The sequence below is a fragment of the Pelmatolapia mariae genome, linkage group LG22 (genome assembly GCF_036321145.2).
Source record: "Pelmatolapia mariae isolate MD_Pm_ZW linkage group LG22, Pm_UMD_F_2, whole genome shotgun sequence".
In the NCBI taxonomy this organism is placed as follows: Eukaryota; Metazoa; Chordata; class Actinopteri; order Cichliformes; family Cichlidae; genus Pelmatolapia; species Pelmatolapia mariae.
Window position 1 is genome coordinate 29,641,620 of NC_086245.2, and position 12,471 is coordinate 29,654,090.

At 41.4% G+C, this 12,471-nt stretch overlaps 1 protein-coding gene across 7 annotated transcripts in view; it reads right to left on the bottom strand.

Annotated features, from left to right (window-relative positions):
- trappc9 (trafficking protein particle complex subunit 9) overlaps positions 1-12,471 on the bottom strand; it is a 248,090-nt gene continuing 235,619 nt past the window's right edge. For 2 of the 7 annotated variants that reach the window (XM_065471291.1, XM_065471290.1), the window contains exons 23-24: positions 2,776-2,999; positions 2-1,549 (exon numbers count right to left, since the gene is read on the bottom strand). In XM_065471291.1, the coding sequence (XP_065327363.1) occupies positions 1,370-1,549; positions 2,776-2,999 (404 nt within the window). In that variant the 3' untranslated portion in view covers positions 2-1,369. Of the gene's footprint in view, positions 1,550-2,775; positions 3,000-12,471 lie in introns of all 7 variants that reach the window. The other 5 variants (XM_065471289.1, XM_065471293.1, XM_065471292.1 and 2 more) reach the window with 5 other exon arrangements.

Consider the following 12,471-nt stretch of genomic DNA (forward strand, 5'->3'; position numbering starts at 1 on the left):
GTAATATTTTTCTCTCTAATTGCAGTTTATGGATTTTGAAGAATGTAAATGTCAGAATCGAGCGTCCGCAAAAAGCTGTTATAGTAAAGGTCACCTCAGTGGGCACGATAAATGAAGATCAGCACAGATATTTAATGGCTTGGATAGACAAATGAAAACTTTAATGATGCCCAAATGAACAATAGCCGACTTCTTTTAACATTTATTTACAGCTATCATAAGTCACACACAACGGGCCTAATCTAAGAGACTCAAATCCATAATTCAGTGTACTGATACAGGCTGAGGTAAGTCCATACAGCAGTGGAAACAGTTTCAGTGTTCACTCTTGGCTAAACCCAGAATTTGGCACTGTAGTAATAATAACTAAAGAAAGCACTAGCATTGTTTTGCACGTCCTTGTTGAGTCTTGTGCTACCTTTCTGTGGCTTATCCAGCAGGCTGCTTCTAACCAGCCAGTTTATGAGGTGAGAAAATCAAAACCATTCTTAACTTAAACTTTTGTTCAAGGTCACCTTCTTCTCATATAGCAGCCATGTCTCCTATGAATATGCTGAATGTGCAGGCCAGGAACAGCAGGCTTTGTGAGCAGACTGTGGTTGTGTGCAAGTAAATGGTGGATCTTGAAACCGCTGGCAATGCTCAGATATAAGTGCGCTCAGGTTTTCATATTATATTTTATCAGCCTTCTTTAATGCATCAGCCTTTGTTAAAATTGAGGCTGGTACAGAACAGGAAGTGTTGTTCCAAATATCCCCCAGTTGAGCGCCATGGGCTAAAAAAGCAGGCTAACTTTGGCTCGCATGCACCCACTTAACAAACCGGCTTGATTTTTCAGACAATATGAAAACATGAGCACACTTACTCCCCTTGACTTACAACTGACAACCAACCACACAGTATGTGTAATACAGAGCAATCCACAGTCTGACAAATCAGGGCTACACAAAATCAGATGCTGCTGCACAGCTAATAAGATGACTTCCTGTATTTGAGGCTAGCTAGCTTGCTTCCTCAGTGATCAACATTGTTAACATGTGTTGCTGCTGGTTAACAGTATGAATTGCTGTGCTGTCTTAACCAGGAAACATGAGCCGATTTACTTTGTCTCCCTGCTTTGATTGCACTGAAATGGCTGCGCTCAGAAAGGATGGAGAATTGGATTCCACCTGACATTACCCCGCGCAAATTTGCAGATTGTGTGTTTTGTTTTTATTCACCCCAAGCACACATGTTGTGTTAACTATACAAATGCAGAAACATTTACCAAAATGATATTCACATGTCAATTCATTATAATGCTACTGTATTTACATATAACAGCAACAAATAGCCCGATCTCTTGGTCAGGTCTATGACCTTGAAGTCCTTAGGCCCCGGCCTGTGGTGGAGTGTCGAGGGCTCTGATGTGGACGCTGGGCAGAGTGAACCAGGCCAAAGGAAGCTCTCGTCCAGCGCTGTCGTCCTGGAATTTGATATTCAGGTAGAAATCTCCGGTGTAAAGGAAAAGCAGGGCACCCTCACATACAGTACTTTCATTGGGTTTAACCTGGTGACAGAAAAGAGACACAGCAGTAAGAACTGTTAGTGGTCACCTCGCTGTCATTTCCTAATGCAGGTTCAGCTGCATGACTGGCTTTGATGATGAGGAGCAGACAAGTTCTCGTTCAGCTGAGAACAACAGCCAGAATTAAGCAGTTCTGCACATTCATGAAAACGAAGAATTCAAGTATTCTTTCATGTGCTTTTAAAACTCTTTGTTCAACAGCCTGCAGCTTGTTTAACATCAGAAATGAGAAGCGGTTATATACAAATACTGACTCTGAGGATCTCTTCAGAGCCAATAGAAATTGTTTACGATGAGAGTAAAAGGACCATGCCGTCTTTTGAGACGTTAGGGTTGTTTTGCCAAGAAAAGTAGACCCTTTAGACTTTCCAGTGTGTTTTCCTCCGCGTCTACTTAGCCACTCAGTTCTATTTAAAGTAACTGACAGTGACTTGTGCAATCGATCAAAACAAAAGTCCCGTCTGTCCCTGCCGTTCCCAGATGTGCAGCATATATGGAAAACAGAGCTGTAAAGATCTTCTATAATAACTTCAAATACTGCACATGAGTAAACTCTTTAAACTGTATTTACACACCAACACCAACTTTTCTATAGTGTGTTATAAAGCATTCATTAAATCTCTTTAGCGTGTAGTGCTCTCTAGTCCCGTGTAACATCTTTTTGGGGGTAACACTGTATTTATCTTCTCTTATCATCCTTTGAATGACCCTCAGATTAAATAACTATTTTCACTTTGGCTTTCAGCACAATTTTTTTATGTGGATTGATTCAGTGTGAGTTGGCTCATTTACTAGATATCAGTGGTAGCGACTGTTGCATACATGAATTTAAAACTAAGAAGACTAAACTATGCCTCTTTCCAGAAATTATGACCTTAACCCTGGAGAACCCATGGGGTACAATTTGACCCCATGGTTTCCCTAGAAAACCAATGGGGTCAGAGCCGACCCCATTGGTTTTCTAGGGAAACCATGGGGTCAAATTGTACCCCATGGATTCTCCAGGGTTAAAAATGCAATTACCTTAGTTAGGAATTACTGAGCCCATTACAATATCGGCTTAAACTCCTGTGATGTGACTGTGTTACAATCGAGTATATGTGACCTCTGCTGCAACGACCTATCACCATTAAGAATAGATTTGTATTTTCATATCTCAGGTCTTTGCTGGGAAACAACATGAATATAGAACTGTGGCTCTGACTGACTGTATCAATGTAGAAGGTGTTGGAGCCGATGAAGGTGACTCCGTCCTCCAGATCGTAGTTCTGGACTCCATTCTGATAGTCTTGATATGGCACCACGTTCAGAGCCAGGGGCCCCACTGAATTCTTGCTGCGATTGGTCAGTTTTACTTCCAGGCTCACAGCATCCCCCACTTTACAGTCGGCTATGACATCGCAGTCACACGGTTTCTTATTCACCAACACATCTTGAAACAAAAAACGAACAAGAAGGACAGAAAGGATCAGTATGGGTAGGACAAGAGAGAAAGAATAAAAAAACAACATTCAAATCTAGCAAGTGTTCATTGTAGTAATATAACAACCACCCAACACACACACACACACACACCCTGTCACAACCGCAAAAGAAATAAATCCACACTGAGTGAGTTCAGTTCAATTCCTCTAAAGGTTGGCCACTGAGTCCTGATGTGTTCCCTACTTGGCTAAGGTGCAGGGGGAGACACGACGATTTGTTTTGAACAATGAGCTCAGTGAACTGAGCGCCTACACGCTCCAGGCGGGCTAAGAAGACCGACTTCAAACGTGGGAGTTCAGGGGCTCCCGAAAAGATCACCTGAGTAATGACTCCTCTGAGAGTAACAGCAGTGCACGCGTGCACACACACACACACACACACACATGAAAACCACTTGTCATATACTTTCTAGTGTCACACCTGCGGCTGTGATAAACACTGAGTCAGAGCGGCTCAGTCTGTGTGACAGGCAGATGAAAGAGCTGAGCTCGCTGCCGCTGGTGCGCCGATCTGTTGTGTACAGTGAGGGGTGGTGGCAAGTGGGGAAGTATTAAGATAGGCAATCCAGCAGGAAGGTGGGGGGGGGGTGGGGGGGGGGGGGGGGGGGGGGGAGACGAGGACGGGTGTGGGCAGCTGAGGCTGTGCTGTCACAGCCAGTGAGAGAGAGCCCCAGGGAGGCTGGAGCTACAGGAGGGTGACATTGAGACTCATGTCTGTATTAAAGAACACACTTCACTCAACACAGACTACCACCAGCACACACTGAGGGGCTACGAGAGCTTTTCTTCTCCTTCTTTTTATTATTTGTGTTCAGCGTCTGTCTAGACTTCATAGGATGCATATAGAGAAGTTTCTGGATCTAAAAAGTAAAGCTAACTTTAACTGGCTGAAGCTTGCATTTTTTCTAGTGGCCAGCAGGGTGCAGCTCCTCTGGTAGCAACAAGAAATCATTTTGTAGAAACAAAAAAAAAAAAAAAAAAAGAAACAACATCGTCCTCCTCGGATCTATGACCTCAGTAGACACTTCTCCCTCTCTGGTTTAGTTCCAGCCCTTGCTCGTCATGTTTTCCTTCACCCGTCTTTGACATTTGGACTCAATATACGATTCCACCATCACAATGTGAAACTCTTGTTATTGACATTTCTCTTGATTTTAAATGAATATGATACATATTTAAAATTCAGAATGTTTTTGTTTCCTCGCTGAAATTTTTCAATTTTAAGTACAAAAATTTGGCAAAATAAAAAGCAAGAAAGCTGTAAGAGGGCAAGATTGTCATATGTTGCAATGATTATACTGAAAAATGCTGCGCTACTCTGCTGATATTGGACCAGGAATGGAATAAACAATCCACATAACAGTGCAATATCCTGCAAAGAAAAGTATTTTTGTAGTTAAAATGCATATCAGGTTAAAAAAAAAATTACGTTATTCTTTGTTTTTACATTAATAAGGTCCCAATCAGCCCAAATAACCAAGAGAAATTAAAAATGCATGCCATGAAAGAGTTCGGGTCTTAAGAGGTTAAAGTGGACGTCCAAGATCTCAATGCAATCAATTAAAAATCCCATTATGATTATTATATTATTATTACTTAATTTTAACAAAAGCCCTGAGAGTAAGGCTGGATTATGAAGATAATATCATCAACTGTCTTTGTTTATTTTTTGCAATATTGCAGATTTTCCAGTTTTTACTAAATTTAGCTCGAGGCTTCTTCCACACTTTTTGTACCTTTGTAGTCTAGAATAAAAAGAAGTTTGTTTTGTTTTGAGTAGTTAATGTGGTTTATTCACAGCAGCAGATTTTTTTTTTTAAAACAAACCAGGCATGAATAAGAGAAAGCACTTATGAAGGAACAAGTTGAGAAAGTACTCAAATGTGAAGCTGATGGCTGGGCCAGACGATGCAGAGGTTTCTTTCTTTAGAAAAGAAAGTGTTGACTTCTTTAACAGCACAGTGATCCATTCCTGCTCTAAACCCGGATCATTTTGTGGCCGCTCAAGCAACTGAGCTCCATCTGCAATGTGTTCTGCGTGCATTTAACCCCCATTACATGCGCTGTCCCACCAAGATTAATTTGATAGCTATATGCATGTATAAATAATGCATTTCCCGGTACGAGTCAAACTACTTTGCCTTTTCCAGTACACGAACTCACTTAGCAGAAACTGCAGCTCTGTGATCCGCTCATTGTCTCTATACAGGCCTCTTCCTGCAAATACTTATTACATTGTGTCAAAACTAAGTAGGTTTAGCCTTGTGGACGTGCACATGATCAAGTTTTCCTACGCTGTATAGCAGAGATCTGCTCGAATTGCTTGCTGTTATTCAAACACTGTAATCACCTCACGCTGTTGTGAAGAGCATATGGAAAATTACGGACTTTTGCTCTTACTGGAAGACCTCTGGTGATGTGCGTGCACACACCCATCCATACACACACGCACAAAACATAACCCTTTCATAGTGCTCAGCCTATAGTGACACCTTTGCAAGTAGTTATATTTAGTTTGTTCAAAGTCTTGTTGCTAGGAGATGTGCAAATTATAGGTAGCCTACATTGACTCTAAAACTGGAAACAAATTCTTTCACATTAAAAGTGAACAAAAGAGGATGGTTAGTCTGTAATGAGCTGATGAACTCCCACACACACGCAGCTCTGTCACACACACACCCACAGCCTGAACACTTGCTGCAGTTTCTCTACTCTGCCATCCTCGATTGCATATCAGCACAGAGGCAATCTTCTGACTTAGATAACCAACGCAAAAAAACAACAAGTGGGAAGAAAAAGAGGGCCACTGCTAAGAGGAAAATTCCACAAGAGTTAGAAATAGATGCAATTACCTATGATTATATAAAAAGGATTTCATTAAATTGGTAAATTAGCACATACGAGAAAAGTAAAAGCCAGCCAAGACGGGAGAGATCAAGGTCTCTGACTGGCTATGGCTCACTAGGCGTATCTGCAAACGTCTACGAGCCCCTCCAGCTTTTGAAAAGCATCTGCCGTGTTTTTCTTCTTCTTGTGCAGAACTGAGAGTAACCACGGTGTGCAGTTTATCTCCAAAGCCTTCTGTTAAGTTCTGCGTCGAGGTTTTATGAAGGCTGAATAAGCATGAGTTTCATCTCACAGGCTTTAAATGGGAAATAATTAATCCAGAACAAGTTAAGGAGAACACGTTTGTAATGAAAATCTGATTAAAGTTGAGATTTTTTTGTGTATCTACACAGTCATTCAATCAAATCTATATGCACAGCTTCAAATTTTCCAGGCAAAGTCTACGCCAAGTACACTTTAAGTGACACCTTTTGTTATCACGAAGATTTATAATTGTGTCTGAAATTATTTACCAAAGATTAAGAGGAGATGTAATTTGTTGATTCGTATAGTCTTAGCTCTACACTGCAGCTTCTCCAGCTAATGTTAGCTTAAGGTCTCATCTCTGATATTTCAAAGTGAGAAACTTAAAACACTGATTTAATATGAAACCGAGAGTTTACAAGTTTTGGACAACTTTCAATAACTGTTATTTTTAACCCTTTAAAACTGCCTGTTCCCTGTTAAGCAGAAAAATGTTCATTATCGTCTCTTTAAATAGTAAGGTCGTGCTTGTGCTTCCATAAATCCTGTTTTTGTTACTAATAAAACTTGAATTACAATGATCTGTGGCTGGAAAGCAATAAACCAAACTATTGCTTAGCTGTCAGATCCTAGAAAAAATGTGAAATAAATATCCTCATCTGAACTTTACGTCAGACCAGGCAGGAGGACGAGGGTTGGGTAGCAGAAAAGAAAATGAGGTGGTAAATGAGCCATAGAGCAGTTTGGCCAGCTGAGGGAATTACGCAAGCGAAAGACGCCACAAAACACAGATTAGGTAAAAGTCAGCATGAAGGAGGATTAAATATCCAAATGCTGCTCCAACAAGTGCTGCAGGAGCAACAGGTGCATCACAGGGAATGTGTGTGTTTTCTAAGAACTGACTTGGGAGAGCACTCAGCTCATTTTTAATGTATTGATTTGTTGGGTTGTGACAGGTTCATTAATAAACTCCAAGGAACGAGAGAAATTGATCTGTTTATTAATTTGGTGCCTGTGCTAACTTGTTACATAATATGTGTAACGCACTCACACACACTTCTGCCCAGATGCTGCTGGAGTTGGCAGAAGTGAAGCGCTGCAGCAGGCGTCGCCACAGCAACCAGGAAGGAAACAGAGAGAGAGAGAGAGAGAGAGAGAGAGAGAGAGAGACGACACTTTCTCCTGCGAGTATGAAAGCCACCGATCAAAACACAACTCGGATTAAACAAGCCTCTCCGCCCCTCGCAGTGTCTCTGTCACCCTTGAAGTAGGAGCGCAGGTGAAGATAAGGATGACGACCGACACCGGGTGATTTGCCCGTGTTTATTAGACTATAACGTGCGTCACCGTGGGTGTCAATACAGCTCATTAAGATTCACCCTCAAATACTGTGCAGCAACAGAGAGAAGAGGATGAGTTAGAGCCAAACAAATACAGATGTCACGTTCATCACACTTCGTGTAGGAAATGCTCATTAAACATGGAGAGTTAACGCCGCAGAAAACTGATTACATCAGCGATATGCCGACAATGAGCGTGCACGCGTTTGTGGTGCAAGAAAAGCAATGGCGTCAAGAGAAGAGGCTTACAGTAATGTTAGTAATTATTAAAGCTAACTCCATATCTGATTAATAAATAGTTAATTACAAATCGCTAAAATCAAGAACAATCAACAGTGATTTCTCTGACCTGCTCACGACCAAAAGACCTTGTGTAAAGTAAAACCAGGCTTACTGGTGAGGCTTACTACACCAACAGTGATTTATCCAGCAGGATGAACATTAACAAAGAGTTGTGCTCTGGCCCAGATGACCAGGTCAGCAGAGTTTAACAGCTCATCCCGGGCAGCGGCCGCTAGCAAGGCAGGGTCATTGATGAATGCTCCAACGGAGGTGGAGGATGTGCTTTGAAAGGTTGAGGTGTGCTGCAGTAAGTCTAAAAATAACCCACCAGCCTGTGATATTCCCCAAAGCCATCTGCCCCCTTTTAGAATTATCCCCATAACAACGGCTCATTTGATATCTCTCATCTTTCCATCAAATATTCCATCTGCTACAACGAAAAGATGATAGGAACCCGCTTACTTCAGGTGACATAAATACACTTCCACGTTAATCATTTTGGAGCAGGAGGCCAGTACATCTACAAGTCTGCTGATTTCGGGCCGCCCTGTGGCAACATATGCAGTCTAATAAGTTTGCGAAGACAAATTTACTCGGCTATAAATTTGCTCTCATTGCAACATGTTTCTAAAAGGTCTGAGTAATCGCTGTCCATCTGTCCCCTCTCCTCAAAATCCAACACTGTATGTAATTATTAACAGTTAACAGAAGCATATTTAAGAAGCTTCACCCTAAACAAGCAGACTTGCTCAACTCAGCAGCAGCAGCCTGTAGCAGAAAGATTGGGGGTTATGTTGCAGCAACAGTTTATGAGCTTGGTAGAAAAATATTGGCTCGTCTCCACTCGGGACACCTTACCGAGGGCTGCTTCCAGCCTGTACGCACTCATCGCTGAGCACCACGACCACGGCAGCAGCAGCATTACTCATCCAAAGCGTTCGCTTTAATTCCCGACTGGTGGCTACGTGACTTATGTTTACCAAAATAATACTTCTCTCCCTTTTCGCCCTTGATTCAATCTCTGTGTTTTCCTCTTCAACAATATTGCTGTACTCTGCTGGCTCACTGTGTGCATAGCAGCACCCAAGGTTGCCATTGTTTTGCATCCTTATTCTTCACTTTCAGCTGCACTCAAAAGGGGGATGCACAGGTTAAGATGCTCATTCAAACCTTTTGAGACATTTAACAATTCCACTTATTGCTACACGTCAGAATACGAGTGGAAATAAGAGCGTGCTCTTTAGTGCTTCATAAAAGTATCACATTAGATGTGAGAGGCTCTCTTGTATAAGAGAGAATACAGAAATGCCATGAATGAATACAAAAACAAAACTAGGCCAACAATGTGACTAGACTGGCTCTTGGCTCTTCAAATGTTTTAACATCAGCTAAAATCTGGTTTTAAGGTGCCAAATCTGCACAAGCCTGCAGGTTTCAACACAAGGCAGATGTCACCCAAAGTCCTCACAATGTAAAGACCCCATCCAAACAGCACCATCGACTAACACGCTCCCACCTGTGATCCTAAAATGTCAAAAATGCATAAATAAAGTGGTAAACTTCAATATTTTCATTCTGTTTGTTTTCCATTGCTTTCTAATTCCATTTGCCTTCCTGCCTGTATTGAAACAACCGACGCATGATATAACACAGCCCGCCTTAAGCACATGGTTCACACTTTACCAGATATTTGGATTTTTTCCTCAACAATTTTGTTTCCACTAAACTGTGAGTGTGATAAGAGAAAATAACGCTTTAGCTCTAGTATCTTTGCTATACAGCAGCGTCTCGAAATAAAACAGATCAATAGTGTGGGAGAGCAATAGTGAGATGGCTGTGTGCCATTACACTTTAGTGGCCCCATACTGGGATGATAGTTTTGGCTTGAGCTTTTTGTAAAAAGTTCTTGACTTCCTGCCAGACCTAACTGCGGATAAAGCAGAATGATGAAACAACCCACAGCCCCCTTTTGTGACCTCCACAGCACATCCAGACACTGAGGAAAAACTGAAATTAGAACTGGACAGCTGTGGGATTCCTCAGAGGATTCTCTAGCAGTTTATAGAGAGAGTTAATAAACTGTAACAAGAGTGTGTGGGTATAAGTTTAGCTAACACTATTCTGGACAAGTGCACAGTATACATATACCACCAACAGGTGAAGTAAATAACACTGTTTATTTCTTCACCGTGGCACCTGTATAAATTAGGGAGGAAGTGAAAGTTGACGTGTTATAAGCTGGAAAAATGGGCCAAGTTTAGGGATTTGAGTGAGTTTGACAAAGGACAGACTGTCCCTGCAGTGGTCCGTATCTATCAAAGGTAGTCCAAGAAAAGTCCAAGTGATAGAAACGTGGCAGAACACACAGAGCATCAGAGTTTGTTGTGCATGGCTGCATAGACACAGACAGTCAGGGTGTCCACTGCTGAAAGCACCAACAATGGGCACGTGAATATCAGAACTGGCCCACAGAGCAATGGAAGAAAGAAAGCAAACTATGAAATGAAGGCAAACCAGTGGCAGCGTGATGCTTTGGGCAATGTTCTGCTGGGAATCCTCGGGTCCTGCCATCCATGTGGATGTTACTTTGACTCGTACCATCTACCTAAGCATTATGTCACACCATGCACAGCCTTTCATTGAAACAGTGTTCCCTGATGGATGTGGCCTATTCAGCAGGATGATGCGCCCCGCTACAAAGCAACACTGGTTCAGGAATGGTTTGAGGAGCTAAACAATGACTTTGCATTGATTTGACCTCCAAATTCCCCAGAACTCAATCCAATCGAGCATCTGTGGGATGTGCTGGTCAAATAAGGCCGATTCACGGAGACCCCACCGCACGACTTACAGGACTTAAAGGATCTGTTGCCTAACATCTTTGTGTTTGTGTGTCCAAAACAGATCACTGTCACTGTTAATAGGCTGATTGCCGAGCATCCACTAAAGTATAGAAACAATATCTATTTTTCCCCAAAAAATGTAACTGTAAAATGGAAATATACACTATACTGTGAGGTTGTGACAATTTTATCATTAATCCTTTACACTTGACCTTTAATAATATTCTCAGACCCATGATGGATGTTTAGAAAACTTGGTATAATTTGCTCAACATACAGAATCGGGTGTTATGCAAATACTTTAATGTAGGCGACAGCTCCGAGGCTCAGATCACAATCAGCTACAGAGATTTGAGTAAGCTTACATTTTTCTCACTGCACACGAACTGACTTCAGTTCCAGCTGATCATACACACTTCATGCAGTTTCCTCTGGAGCCACAAATGTCTTTATATGAATTCCATACATACTATAATACTCTGTAAGGCCTCAAACGGCATTTGTAATTTTGAGGGGGAAAAATAAAATAAAAGTCCACAATTGGTTTGAGAGAAATTCAGCTTTCGCATGTTTATGCCAGCCCCTTGATAGACTATGGAAAATATTTTTAAATGTGTAGGTTTTTATGTCAATTTATGTACCCATGTAGCAGCATTTAGATGGGATCCAAACAACTTATAATTCTCTTAAATGCCTGGTTGAAATGATGCAGCCCATTAGCTCTGCAGGGGTGGATTCTTTTTTAACTGCTGTTTTTTTTTTCCAGTGCAGATGCTTGTATATAATTTTTCCAGTTGTGGTTTTATCATATGCTGAGAATTGGTTATGAAAATGCTTGTGTAGTCTGGAGCTTTAAGAGATAAACGCACTCTGTCCAAATCCCAATAGAGCCTATGAGTTGAGGATAAAGGAAACTGCTTATTTGTACATTTTTTGTCAACTACCCATTCAGCAACCTCATTGTCAAAGACTGCGAATCACATCTCATCAGCAACACATCACATTATTGTTAATTCACTCTTCATATTTATAGTAGACATACCAGGCTGGTGGCAATTATTAGCTACCCCAACAGCAATACTGGTCTAACGTGTGTACAAAGGAAGCAGCACTCCTACTACAACGTCATCTTTTCAGCACCTAAGAGAGAAAATCTGGGCAAAAAAATAACTTTGTTTACACTATGAAGAATTATTAGTCAAATACATATGTTACTATTTTTTTTCCACAGGAAATTAAGGTTCAACTTTATGATGAATGATTTTTCCTGCTCTATGAGTTATATAGAAATAAACCATTCCTGTGCTTCTGGACTAATTAAAACACATGCAGTGTGCTAAAGAGAACACTATCATGAACAATAGTTTATTCTTAAACTGAGGAAAAACTGTGACTGATATGTATCCATCCATCTTTTTCTGTGTATCCAATTCAGGGTCATGGAGCCTATTCCAGCAGCCATAGGTCGAGAGGCAGGTACACCCTGGGCAGAATCACCACTTTAAAACCACCCAACCCCACTCACATCTCAGGACTGTGAGGGGAAGCCAGAAAACCCAGAGACAACCTACACAGACATTGGAAGAATATGCAATCTCCCCACAGATTCAAAACAAGGACCAACTGAGAGAGACAATATGGAGAAAACCTAAATCCACAAAAGTTTTCCAAGAAGCTTAGAACAACCCTATATGCCAGGTACACTGAAAAACCCCAACTCAACATCACTGTGACACTAGAACAAGTGTCAGAAAGCACTGGAGTCATTAAAAGTCATCCCCAAAGGACTATGATTGCTAAAGTTAGCAGTAACCTATTAAATAGTTGTGACAACATTTTTAGTATGAACCACAGCCGCTGCACCT